At 39.3% G+C, this 14,116-nt stretch overlaps 1 protein-coding gene across 2 annotated transcripts; it reads right to left on the bottom strand.

Moving 5' to 3' along the window:
• Positions 1 to 435: 435 nt before the first annotated feature.
• Positions 436 to 13,379, bottom strand: STEAP1 (STEAP family member 1). Of its 2 annotated transcripts, XM_055589493.1 has the most exons (5): positions 13,225 to 13,379; positions 7,350 to 7,465; positions 4,481 to 4,993; positions 3,516 to 3,680; positions 436 to 789 (listed from the first exon to the last, which is right to left on the bottom strand). In XM_055589493.1, the coding sequence occupies exons 2-5, from the start codon at positions 7,431 to 7,433 to the stop codon at positions 532 to 534; spliced, it is 1,020 nt and encodes a 339-aa protein (XP_055445468.1). In that variant the 5' UTR covers positions 7,434 to 7,465; positions 13,225 to 13,379; the 3' UTR covers positions 436 to 531. The 2 variants fall into 2 exon arrangements, with proteins under 2 accessions (XP_055445468.1, XP_055445469.1); XM_055589494.1 differs by lacking the exon at positions 7,350 to 7,465 and having other exon boundaries at positions 13,225 to 13,345.
• Between the last annotated feature and the right edge of the window lie 737 nt (positions 13,380 to 14,116).

Here is a 14,116-nt window from a genome sequence, read left to right as displayed (position 1 = left end):
GTGGCTGCACCAACTTATATTCCCACCAACAGTGGAGGAGGGTTCCCTTTTCTCCACACCCTCTCCAGCTTTTGTTATTTGTAGAGGTTTTAATGACGGCCATTCTGACTGGTGTCAGGTGGTACCTCATTGTAATTTTGATTTGCATCTCTCATAATTAGCGATGTTGAGCATCATTTCATGTGCCTATTGTCCATCAGATAGTATCTTTTTTCGTGGCTCATGATAACTTTTAAGGAGTATCAGGGACTGATATTTTAAGGCCTTTATTATTTATAATGTTATTTAGTCTGATAAATCAGATGTGATTATTTTGTTATGCTCAGCTTTACTGAACATATGGAATGTGCTAAAGATTAATTTCTCACTTTGAATAAAACCTGAAAGGAAATACACACATTTCAAACATCACCCATAAACAAAGAGATATGTTAAGATCCTCAAGTGGTCATTTTATTAAACAAATACAAATTTGAAGTATTCATGATAAAATATATCAATATTGGACAAAAATGTATATAAACAGCAATTCTACAACTGAGAAGACATCTCAGTTTTATTAATTTTGGTGACATCTTCCCAACCATGTCTAATCTTCAGTATCTTCTTCCTCAAGCACGGCAGGAGTAGTATGACTTTGCATATCAGGACAACAATTGGAAGGAAAACAGCTATTATAAAAGTTGGAGGTGTATGCCATACAAATTGTTTTATATCTACCCATTTATTCCAGGCAAAAATCAATGCATGTATTGTACCCAGCAGAAGGGAAACAATTCCTAGCTTGCTCTGCAAAAGAGAAAAAGAATTATCTTGGTGAGAATGGTTCATTAAGAGTTTATTTCATCCTATATCATCTAGATCTGTTATGTTGCTTAGACATTCTTCCGTTCATCTGTTATTATCCACTCGTCTTTTTCCACTCTTTCTACATGTGGGTAATGCCTTTGTCTCCAGGCTATTTGAGAAAATTCACAACCATTCTCCTTTTGGTCTCAGATAATCAGTAACACTGTCCTCCCTTTCTCCATACCTTGTTTTTCTCTCTTATATTTATTTTATGATGCTCTATCCCCTGTGTATTTGCCTTAATTCTGCTTAACAAGAGACATCTAAACTCAGAAACTCTGTCTTATCATCACAGGATCCCTGTAGAATCAACACAATGATTTGCACATTTTAGGTTCTCAATAAATATTTGTAGGTTGACTGAAGATCAGTGCAAAATCAGCTTGGTACTAGTGATCTTTATCAATTATGAAGGCAACTAAAGTGATTCAGTTTGAGCAAACCCCAAGAGATGATGAGGGACAGGGAAGCCTGGCAGGCTGCAGTATATGGGGTCATGAAGAGTCAGTCATGACTTGGCTACTGAACAACAACAACAAAGTTATTGACGACGATTTTGGTATATTCATACTAAAGAGAATGATCTTGGCCTTTGTTTAAAAAATCAAACATTTTTGATAAAGTGGAAAAACACTAACAATTATCTCAATGTTTGAACAAAACAGAGATATGTAGACGTAGACATGAAGAAAAATTTTAGCTTGCACTGGGATACTTGGCACCATCCAGACAAAGTTATAAAAATAATTGTTCACCTATGTAGTTTCATGGCATTCTGACAATAGTTCTTCTAGATATCTTTTGACTTCTATTCACTTTATGGGAAATATTCACTAGACTGCTAGAATGAATCCAACTCACAATTATTCAGCAGTGAATAAGCCCCAGTGAATACAATCAAATAGCTAAGTTTATGTTTTTAGATGTAAATGTCCAAGGTAAATCATAGAGTAATCAGTTCTTGGAGTGTTAATGAAAAATTTCTAGGTTATTAATTAAAAAATATATGTAGTTGGTTGGAGATTAATTTACTAAATTTGTATTGTGTACATATTATGGGCTAGGTCGGAGAAGGCAATGGCACCCCACTCCAGTACTCTCGCCTTGGAAAATCCTGTGGATGGAGGCGCATGGTAGGCTGCAGTCCATGTGGTCCCTAAGAGTCTGATACGACTGAGCGACTTCACTTTCACTTTTCACTTTCATGCATTGGAGAAGGAAATGGCGACCCACTCCAGTGTTCTTGCCTGGAGAATCCCAGGGACAGGGGAGCCTGGTGGCCTGCCATCTATGGGGTCGCACAGAGTCGGACACAAGCAACTTAGCAGCAGCAGCAGTATGGGCTAGGTGTTGTACCTTGAGTGGAATGGGATGGGTTGTCTAGACATAGTGCTTGACTTTATAATTAAATATGTAAAGTGATGCACAGCATATGTGTGACAGGCAGAGCAGTGTAAGAAGAAAGTTATTTAATGAGGAATAGACTAATATTTAATGGCTATCAAGCTAAACCCACAAAATCAGCAATTATTGTGGTTGGAAAACATGGCACCATCTCTAATTTGAGTACCACATTTGAATAATTCAGAGGGAGACATTCTTTCCAGCTTAATCAGATGATTAAAGTGTCTGTTGGAGTATATGCATGGATGTGTAGAAAGGACAGTGAGGATTAGCTGACTTTGTGAGATTTCTAAAGATGTCCACTCATAAAAGACAGAACATTGTGGTTTAGCATCTTGGCAGTGCTCAGGACTGAATTAAGCTCAGCCTTTTGAATATTGTGACATGGATCTCCTTGTGAATTCTGGCACATTGTTCTTTTTAGGGTATAATCTACCACTAGCCAGTTAACCTTGGTGAATTTGAGATAATTTTGAATTCCAAGAATATTGAGAAACTTCAAGTGAGTAAGTTACACAAAAATTAACTTGGAAAAAGAAGCCTTTAAAATAAGATACTAGAATAGATAAAATTCCATAGTTTGGTAGATAAAATGCCATAGTTCAAGGAGGATAGTACAAAGCCATGGAACTTAAAAGGCATGAATAAAGTCAGAGACAGACAAATTTTTTTTTTCTATCTTTGGAGAACTAAGTAAACAATATTGAATTTCTAAAACATCAAATTTGTTGTTATTAAACAGATAGCGAATGGTCTAATGAGTTTCAAATGTTAGAAATAATATTTTTCTTTGAGCAATGCCTTTTGTGTGTGTCTAAAAAACATTTCCTGTATTTATAAGCAAGGGGGAAAATGACAGAAGAGCACATTTTTAATTGGAACAAGTATGAGATCTTTGTTATTGGAAAACCATGTTATTTTTTATGGGTTAAAGTCTATATGCATGCATGCCAAGTCACTTCAGTCATGTCTGACTCTTTGCTACCCTATGGACTGTAGCCTGCTAGGCTCCTCTGTCCATGGGATTCTGCAGGCAAGAATACTGGAGTGGATTGCCATGCCCTCCTCCAGGGGATCGTCCCAACCCAGGGATCGACCAAGTTTGAACCTGGTCTCTTATGTCTCCTTGGCGTTGGCAGGCAGGTTCTTTACCACTAGTGCCACTTGGGAAGCCTATACACTCAAGTCTATACACTCGATGACATTAAGCACAAAAAGATTTACCTTGCTGAGGAGTCAGAATTATTTTGTATATAATTTACCTGAATATAGTGAAATTCTCTCCATGTCAGAGAGTCACTCACAGATGGAATGGATGTCACAGCCAACAGAGCTAGTATTGCAAGTGCCACGATTCCCAGTGACACATAAATTTCCATTCTCCAAACATCATGTTCAATCCAGGCATCTTCGTTATTTTGTTGGACCTAACAGAGGGTGAAAAGAGGAAGGAAAAATATGCAAACAACATTTGTTTCCAGTGTAAGAACCTCCTTCTATGCTCCCTCTACTGTGGAGGACCTGATAACTAGCTGCACAGTTGCTCAGTCATGTCCGACTGTTTTCAACCTCAAGGACTGTAGCCCACCAGGCTCCTCTGTCCATGGGATTTTCCAGGCAAGAATACTGGAGTGGGTTGCCATGCCCTCCTTCAGGGGATCTTCCCAACCCAGGGATTGAACCCAGGTCTCCCGCATTGCAGGCGGATTCTTTACCGTCTGAGCCACCAGGGAAGCCCCCTGATAATTAGGGGCCTCCACAAATTTATGACGGTATTTTTTGCATTTCTCTAAGAGAAATGGCATAGGCGCTATTAACCTCCTTCCTTGAATGCAACATTTATATAATCTGTTTTATTAATTAATATAATAGCTAATGGTTAGAATTGTCATATGTGGTAAAGAAGCAGAAAATACTAAGAGTTAGCATTAAAAATAAATCTTCTGAGGGTGGTAGAAGATTGAAATGTGGCTCTGTCCATGAACAAAACACTTGTTTATGTTGTTAAAGTTGTAGCTTCCTATTTTCAGCTTAAAAAACATTCCTCATGTAGAATTATACAACCAAACCTAGTAAAGAGTTATAAAAAAATTTTTTTTAGAACAGAGTACTTTCTCAACACAGGGTTTCAACAGAGGTTTGGGAGACTGATATTAAAATAAGATTAAGAGTTGATTTGTTAGGAGACTTAGACTTTTTAGTTTAATGGTCAGCCATGTCATCCTACCTGTTGATATGCCCAGTTCAGCAACTTATATCTGTAGGATCGCCTCATCGGATAGGATAAACTGTAAATTGCATGTAGTACAGCAAAAAAGAAACTGAGAAGACCAAACTGCTTTCTTGTTACCATCCACCTATCCAACCAATGTGGAAATTTCTTATACTTAGTTCCATTATGAAGCTGCACAACTGCTGCTATCACACCTGGCAGATAAACCAGTGCCAAGAGGGTGATGGAAACCATTGGCAAGACTTTGTTGATGACCAGGATTGGAATTTTATAAAAATACTGATGATGGGAAGTCACAAAAGGGTGAATTATTTCCCTCAGAAGAGTGTAGAGAAAAGTCAGAGATGATACAATAGCGGCGATTTTAATTGGCAAGTGCCACTTTGGAAAGAGTTTCTGTTTTTGCTGAAGCTCTGGGGGGCAATCAAATTCATCAAAATGGGTTGTTTGGTGCAAGTGCAAAAGCACAGGTCTTTTCAGCATGCTGATCTCTTCTGAGTCTTTATTCTACAAAGGAAAGAAAATAAACATCTTAAAATTGAACAAAACAATGGGATGTCTCTCAGACTAATTACTTACTGTTTATTGTGCTTATCAGTAAAAAAGGACATTTAGAACCCTACTTTCGGATACTGATTAACTTAAGATGGCATACACTACGTGGCAATGATCAAAGGTGCACTTAGATATCCTATCTTTGTTGGCTGCTGCTAAGTAGCTTCAATCGTGTCCGACTCTGTGTGACCCCATAGACGGCAGCCCACTGGGCTCCTCTGTCCCTGGGATTCTCCAGGCAAGAACACTGGAGTGGGTTGCCATTTCCTTCTCCAATGCATGCATGCATGCTAAGTCGCTTCAGTTGTGTCCAACTCTGTGCGACCCTATGGACAGCAGCCCACCAGGCTCCTCTACCCACAGGATTCTCTAGGCAAGAATACTAGAGTGGGTTGCCATTTCCTTCTCTTTGTTGGGGTTCTCCATAATTTATGTTACTCATTTTTCTTTAAGTCAGAAGAAATATATGCTTCAGATACATTCACTAGATCTCAGACTACTGTGTTTCTATCTTGAAAGCATAAAAGAATGAAATAATGCAACTGGGAAACAAAAACCGAAAAACTAAAAAAAAAAAATCCAGTAATCCTTGGTAAAAATAACACTTATAAATTATCATAGTCATATTTGTTTTATAATTCTTTTGGACAACTCTTTGTAAAGATCTGAAGAATGAATTCTTCATTCATTCAAGTACAAAGGGCCAGGAATAATGCAGTCATTACTATTAGATAAAAACATATAATTTGCATCATGTAGTCTTTTTAAAAAATTAATTATTATCGGAGTATAGTTGATTTACAATGTTGTGTTAGTTTCTGCTGTACAGCAAAGCGAATCAGTTATATATATACATATATCCACTCTCTTTTAGATTCTTTCCCCAGATAGGTCATTACAGAGTACTGAGTACAGTTCTCTATGCTGTACAGTAGGTTTTTATTAGTTATCTATTTTATATTTGGTAGTGTGTATATGTTAAGCCCAGTCTCCCAATTTCTCTCTCTTCCCCATCCCATAGACTTATAGTCACAAAATATTTCATTTGTATAAATACTAACAGATAAATTGTTAAATGGTACAAAGACTATGTAAGGAGTTAAATCCCACGGGATGATCTATTTCCTGAGAAAGTTATATTTCTTTACCCAGTTGCATTTATAGGTAGTCAATGATTCAAAAATTTGCATTGAGAAGTTTGTCACTTCCACAACTGACTGATATAGCAGCAAATTAAAAAAAAATAGGAACTTATATCAGGGTTTCATATTGAGTTACTTTATGAATAAATTTCTCACTCAATATGTTATTTCTAATTTCTTATAGCTCTATATGCAGACCTATAACATTTTAATGCTCAAAAATGATAGTGATTATCTTATTTCCTCACGTTCTGCAGAGTAACTTTAATTCACATAGTTCTGTATCATTTTTCGTGTTTAAAAATGACCTCTTGACATTTGACTTTTACTTTCAGTAATAAATCACTGCTACATCCAGTAATTTTTCCAATTACTCCATTTAGAAGGGAGCTGAGCATAATATAGATTTTGCCATCTCTGCATTTAAAATAGTCCACTGAGATCAATTTTCTGGTTAAGGGTGAAGAATTATGAGACAGCAAGCAAGACGGTTCACTCGAAAAATGAAAATGATTTTATGTACATTTTAAACAGTACATACTTGTCCTACTTTTACTACTTAATTTCTTCTATTAAGATAACTAAGATAAAATAAATACTTTCTGTTAAAATTGTAGTTGATATCAGTTGGGAAGGTAAAAAGTTTGGAACCAATATTTTCCACCACTCATTAAGTCAGATAAGTTAATAAAAAGCATTTAATCTTGATGTGGGGTAAAAGTGTGACAGATGATTCTTATTCCAAAATTGAATTTATTTGGTTAAATAGTGAATCGTCAATTAACTTGATGATCTCTTGGTAAGATGCCATGTGCCTATGAAAAGGCACATTTGTGAAACTAATGTTATATGGGCATTGATGACTTGTTCAAAAACCTTAGACCCACAGAATGTTAGAAAGAATTGGAAGGGCCTTGGAGATGATTTGGTCCAACTCTCTCACTTTATAGATAAACCAAGACCCAGGATTTTCAGCGACTTATTCAAGGTTATTTGGCTAAGTTCATGACCATCAAGGTACAACTTCTCTTATAGCCCACAGTGCCCTTTACCCATCACAATATCAGTACCAGGAATCAGAGCAAAGGGTGAAAATCACTTTTTTTATAACATTAGGAGATACTGAACAACATTTGAATTATTTATAATTTTAATTATTATTTTACCAAATAATCATCATCTTCTCGATTTCTCCTAGGCTTCATTTTCCAAAGTTCTTCTTGGTTTGTGATGTCTTGTCTGCTCTCCATTTAATTCTATAAAATAGTATGGCTTCAGCCACCTATGAAAATAAAAATTACTGTCTTCATGTCTATGCTATTTATGATATTAATGTTTGATAGGGAAATATGAAAAATTAACTCATATGAGGGCTAGTGTGAGAAAATACAGTTTAAAATACAGTGACTGAGTGACTCATTTAACCTCACATTATAATCTGTAAAAATTCGAACAAGTGCTCTTGTGTCAATAGTGAGTGCATTTCTTTGTCCAGCTATCAGTGCCATGAATGACCCAAGTATCTATATGGAATTCAAAGAGTCAGATGTTGCCTTTCATTTTAGGAGACTTTAACTTCAGGTGTTCATTCGGAGGAAAGTCAACTCCCCTCAAAGATAAATAGAATTGGGAATGCAGTTTTTCAAGAGTAACAATATTGTCAGTGACAGTTAGAGTTTGATGATATAAGATTATACTTCAGGAAGCTGTGTTTTAATAGACTTTTGGGGTTGACACGAATCTGAAACAATAGTGAAATGATTTTATGGGGATATGTATTCTTAGTTTCAGAAAACAAAGAGAATAGACAGTCTAGTAAGGTAAATCCTAATAGCACCATGAAGGACGGAAATGTTCTATATTCAGTGTGCCATTTTCCCATCAGAGTTACAGATGTGGTTTTGTTGGTAAGACATGCATTTCTAGTATTTTTCCAGTGGGGTTGTTGAGATGTATTCAATCACTGACATGCTCACTCTCCTGGTTAGCCCTAAGGAAATTATTTTGTCACACTTCCTACCAGATAAAAGATGCCTAATGAATTATGGACAGAGGTTTGCAACACTGTACAGGAGACAGGGATCAAGACCATCCTCAAGAAAAAGTAATGCAAAAAAGCAAAATAGCTATCTGAGGAGGCCTTACAGATAGCTGTGAAAAGAAGAGAAGTGAAAAGCAAAGGAGAAAAGGAAAGATATACCCATTTGAATGCAGAGTTACAAAGAATAGCAAGGAAAGATAAGAAAACCTTCCTCAGTGATTGGTGCAAAGAAATAGAGGAAAATAATAGAATGGGAAAGACTAGAGATCTCTTGAAGAAAATTAGAGATACCAAGGGAACATTTCATGCAAAGATGGGCTCAATAAAGAACAGAAATGGTATGGATCTAACAGAAGCAGAGGTATTAAAAAGAGGTGGCAAGAATACACAGAAGAACTATACAAAAAAGATCTTCATGACCCAGATAATCATGATGGTGTGATCACTCACCTAGGGCCAGACATCCTAGAACGTGAAGTCAAGTGGGCCTTAGGAAGCATCATTATGAACAAGCTAGTGGAGGTGATGGAATTCCAGTTGAGCTATTTAAAATCCTAAAAGATGATGCTGTGAAAGTGCTGCACTCAATATGCCAGCAAATTTGGAAAACTCATCAATGGCCACAGGACTGGCAAAGGTCAGTTTTCATTCCAATCCCAAAGAAAGGCAATGTCAAAGATTGCTCAAACTAACTGCACAATTACACTCATCTCACACACTAGTAATGCTCAAAATTCTCCAGGCCAGACTTCAATAATACGTGAACTGTGAACTTCCAGATGTTCAAGCTGGTTTTAGAAAAGGCAGAGGAACCAGAGATCAAATTGCCAACATCCGCTGGATCATGGAAAAAGCAAGAGAGTTCCAGAAAAACATCTATTTCTGCTTTATTTGACTATGCCAAAGACTTTGACTGTGTGGACCACAGCAAACGCTGGAATATTCTGAAAGAGATTGGAATACCAGACCACCTGACCTGCCTCCTGAGAAATCTGTATGCAGGTCAGGAAGCAACAGTTAGAACTGGATGTGGAACTACAGACTGGTTCCAAATTGGGAAAGCAGTACGTCAAGGCTATATATTGTCACCCTGCTTGTTTAACTTATATGCATAGTACATCAGGAGAAATGCCAGGCTGGATGAAGCACCAACTGGAATCAAGATCGCCGGGAGAAATATCAATAACCTCAGATATGCAGATGACACCACCCGTATGGCAGAAGGTGCAGAAGAACTAAAGAAACTCTTGATGAAAGTGAAAGAGAAGAGTGAAAAAGTTAGCTTAAACGTCAACATTCAGAAATCTAAGATCATGGCATTGGTCCCATCACTTCATGGCAAATAGATGGGGAAACAGTGGAAAGAATGGCAGACTTTATTTTTTGGGGGGCTCCAAAATCACTGCAGATGGTGACTGCAGCCATGAATTTAAAGGACTCTTACTCCTTGGAAGCAAAGTTATAACCAACCTAGATAGCATATTAAAAAGCAGAGACATTACTTTGCCAACAAAGGTCTGTCTTGTCAAGGCTATGGTTTTTCCAGTAGTCATGTATGGATGTGAGAGTTGAACTGTGAAGAAAGCTGAGCACCGAAGAATTGATGCTTTTGAACTGTGGTGTTGGAGAAGCCTCTTGAGAGTCCCTTGGACTGCAAGGAGATCAAACCAGTCCATCCTAAAGGAAATCAGTCCTGAATATTCATTGGAAGGACTGACGTTGAAGCTGAAACTCCAATACTTTGGCCACCAGATGCGAAGAACTGACTCATTTGAAAAGACCCTGATCCTGGGAAAGATTGAAGGCAGGAAGAGAAGGGGATGACAGAGGATGAGATGGTTGGATGGCATCACCGACTCAACGGACATGAGTTTGAGAAAACTCCAGGAGTTGGCGATGGACAGGGAGGCCTGGTGTGCTGCAGCCCATGGGGTCTGAACTGAACTGAACTTTCTTTAACACCCTTCGTAGATCCTCACCTGGGCTTGGTGTAACATTTTTTAGGAAAGGGAAACATATGATGTCACAATATTATTCACTGTTTTATTAGTTCTAAATTTATTTCCATAGGAATACATTGCCAATTTGTCCATTATGAAATTCAATAAGAAAACAGATTATCTATACAACCATTTGACTGATAGAAACATTCCAAGTGTTTCTGAATTTTTTTTTTGTTGTTTAGTTGCTAAATCATGGCTGACTCTTTTGTGACTCCATGGACTACAGCATTCTAGGCTCAGCTGTTCATGGGATTTTAGACCACCTGTCATACTTTATTAAGTGGAAAGTTGTTTCCAGTAGTTTAAAACACATCAAAACATTCTCCAACTTAAAAAAAATTATTTGTTTTTATTTTTTAGCTGTGCTGGGCAGCATGTGGGATCTTAGTTCCCCAACCAGGGATCAAACTTGCATCCCCTGCATTGGAAACACAGAGTCTTCACCACTGGGCCAGTGGGGAGGTCCCTGTTCTCCAACTTCTAGAGGTTTGAGCTTCACAAAGAATAAAGTGGAGCCATCTTTACATAATGCCAACATGTGCCTTTGTTGAAGTGCTCTGAGAACATTTTCCATATGTTGCTTGTTTCAAAATTTCACAATATTCCTGCTAAAATTATTTGTTTTGGTCTACCCACATTTTTTTTTCCCACTTATTTTTATGATCTAAAACACATCTCCTATCCAAAGAAATGCCCTCTTTTGGCCACAGATGTGGGCATGTGACTCAGTCTTGACTAATGACAGTTCTCTATTCTGTTCATCACACTGATTATTCGGGAGATGGTACACATCTCTATTTGAGCCAAATAGAGTCCTTCTCTGATATATTTATATTTGGAAGTGGAAGATAAATACAAAATGTCTTTAACATTTTGTTATATTGGGATGATACAAGCCTCCATGCCTTCTTCTGCATGCTGAAAGGAGGAAGGTGTCTTCAACAGGACAGAAGCAAGCCAACACACAGGAGCCTAGGCAACAAATGGGGACAGACACAGAAGAGTCCTGGCATATTCAAGTATATAGAGTCTCTGAAACCAGATCCTGAATTTTTTGGTTACACAAGCCAATATATTACCTATTTTGCTTGTTAGTTTGAGTTGGGTGTGTATCACCAGCAGTTGAAAGAGTTTCGAGTACAGCATATGCCAATCGTCAAGTATCTATGAATGCAAACCTATGACCAACAATAAGCAGGAAAAGGAGAAAAGAGATTTCATGTCTGCTCTGGAGCAGTTTATAGTCTATTTCCTTAAGAAGTATTATTCCAAATCATTTGGTGATCTAACCAACATTATTATTGTGGTAATTTGGGAGTTTGCATGTGACTAGGAATACAAGTTCTATCTATTGTAATCAAAGACAAATAATTCACTATGTTTAGAAGATGTTTTAACTGTAAGTTTCAGGATGGTAAAGATTGTAACATACAAATCTATACTTATTCAATATTAAGTCATTAATCATACTGTGAACAAGGTAGGCAGTGGGAATATAAAGTTAAATGAGATGGAGACTCTGCTTTCAAAAACCTCAAAGTTTAGGAGACAAGGCAGACATTTCAAGAACTGACTACACAGTAGTGCAGTGTATCGGAAAGAAAGACAAAATTTTATGGACAGAAGGAGGCATGAGAAGGGTGAAGGCTTCATCTGGCCCTGGCCCTGGGGCATCTAGCAAGCTGGCAGAATTTGCTGACTGAGGGCCACTGTGTACAGAATCTGGGTGCAAAGCCGGAGTGGCCCTGTGGAGGTATCCAAACATTCATCTGTGTGGTAGGAAGACCATGTGGGAGAGTAAAGGAAAAACCCCAGGCGGCAAGGGCGATTGTTAACTGTGTCGCCCACAGTCCACTTTGTGCCCTGAAGCCAAGAAAATATCAGTCAAATAAAATATGTTGGTTTCCCTCACACAGTAACCAAATATATAATTTAAGTTCTACAATAAAATTTTTTCATCAACAAAAACAACAGGAAACAGCACAGTATTCAGATGTTAGGAACTCCAGAATTTGATCCATTAAAACCCAAAGTATATTTCTTTCATCTCCATTAAAACCCAAAGCGTATTTCTGATGTGACTATTCCAGTTTGCTGTAGCAGGACCTGACGTTCCTGCTAAATATTGACACAGCCCAACTGACTATGTTAATGTCAAAGAATTTAGAGTATGAAGAAACTCAATGATTGGGATACATCGTGAGTTTTGTTGCATTTCCAAACCTTCTATCTATACTTTCAACTGCAAACTACCACATTTAACTATGGGAACGGGAGATATTTTTCTTCACTGGGCCGTGTTGTTAGGCATTGCTTCCTCCCTGTGCTTAACATTCTGTGCTAAATGAGCGAACTTTTATTAACAGAAGAAGAAAAAATTTTTAAACAAAAAAAGAACAGAGTCGGGAATTTGGAAGTGTTGGTAAATTTTATGTCTACAAACTTCTTCCAGTGGTTTTGACCTCTGACAAATATAAAGCCTCGATTGACTGGAGGGAATTTGAACCCCAACCAGATCCTGAGAGTCAGACTAATGTTCCCAGGACTTAAAAACTTTCTGTTACAGGAACCCTGAAGACAAGTTGCACGATTTTAAGTGCTGTATACCAATCATTCATCAATGCTATACAAACTCGTGACGCTTTTGCCAAGTTGGAAAACTTGCCATCAGAGCCCGACCTTAGGACAAACTTAACAACCCATCATATCCCCTGAGTCCCCAGCGAGAATGTTCTTCTGTGAGTCCCTGTCTGCCAGCCCCTGGACCGGCCTCAATGGAGCTGTGTGTTCTGTGGAGAGTTCGCTGGAAGGCAGCGCGTCCCGAAGCGGCGCACAAGGGGCAAATTGAGCTGTGCTCGCCCACAAGCGCCGCCGCCCGAGTCCTGGGACGGATCGCAACCCGCTACACCCCTCCCGAGGCTGGGAGCCGGCGCCCGGCTTCGCAGGGACACCCAGAGGCAGGGAGCAAGGCGAACCAGAAGGATTCAAGGGACTCACCCGCTTCTCGGCGTGACCTGACGGTAAGTTGCGGCCGCAGCGCCAGCCCGGAGGTGCCAGTCAGCCCCACGCGGCGCCCGTGCCTCCAGAGAGCTCGCCTGTGCTCCCGGGGCAGACCCCGCCTCCTTGTCAATTGCCCGTCCAGCGCCACCTGCCGGTGCCCGGCGTTGCCAGGCTACTTTACTGGACAGTCCTGGGAGGTCCCAGAGCCCATCTTAGGTTTTTCCCCTACCGAGCCATCCGAGCCATCCGACCACTCCCGATTTCCTTTCAGAGATCCGGGTCCTCTGCCTGAGGTCGACCCCGCCCCCTCTCGATCCTCGATTTTCTTTCCTTTCCTTTTCTTTACCTTCCTTCTCTCCGTCTCTCTCTCCCTTCTTTCTCCTCGCCTTTCTTTAATCTCCCGACTATTGAACATTCATACAGTTCTTTAAAGCAGTGGTTCTCAAACTCTAACACGAATCGCCCGGCTGTATGCGCCAGCGCCCGCGTACAGGCTCAGTAGCTCAATCATCTCCAACTCTTTGTGACCCCATGAATTGTAGCCTGCTAGGTTCCTCTATTAGTGGAGTTTTCCAGGTAAGAATGCTGGAGTGCCATTTCTTTCTCCAAGGATCTTCCCTACCTAGGGATCAAACCCACGTCTCTAGAGTCTCCTGTATTAGCAGGCAGATTCTTTACCATTGAGCCACCTGGGAAGTCGTGCATCTCCTGTAGGGCTTATTAAAACACTGATTTTTGTCCACGCCCACCTTTCCTGGAGAAGGAAATGGCAACCCACTCCAGTGTTCCTGCCTGGAGAATCCCAGGGACGGCGGTGCCTGGTGGGCTGCCGTCTGTGGGGTCACACAGAGTCGGACACGACTGAAGCGACTTAGCCACCTTTCCTCCT

This window comes from Bubalus kerabau, chromosome 8 (genome assembly GCF_029407905.1).
Source record: "Bubalus kerabau isolate K-KA32 ecotype Philippines breed swamp buffalo chromosome 8, PCC_UOA_SB_1v2, whole genome shotgun sequence".
Taxonomy (NCBI): domain Eukaryota; kingdom Metazoa; phylum Chordata; class Mammalia; order Artiodactyla; family Bovidae; genus Bubalus; species Bubalus kerabau.
Note: the sequence above shows the minus strand (reverse complement) of the source record. Positions and strands in the feature narration are given on the sequence as shown.

What these genes read in the sequence shown, in the direction of transcription:
- STEAP1 (XM_055589493.1), bottom strand. Translation starts at nt 7,433, where the DNA reads ATGGAGAGCAGACAAGACATCACAAACCAAGAAGAACTTTGGAAAATG. An exon ending in TGAACTGGGCATATCAACAG is followed by an intron (nt 3,681 to 4,480) that starts GTAGGATGACAT and finishes ACCCTCTGTTAG; the next exon opens with GTCCAACAAAATAACGAAGA. An exon ending in GAGAATTTCACTATATTCAG is followed by an intron (nt 790 to 3,515) that starts GTAAATTATATA and finishes TCTCTTTTGCAG; the next exon opens with AGCAAGCTAGGAATTGTTTC.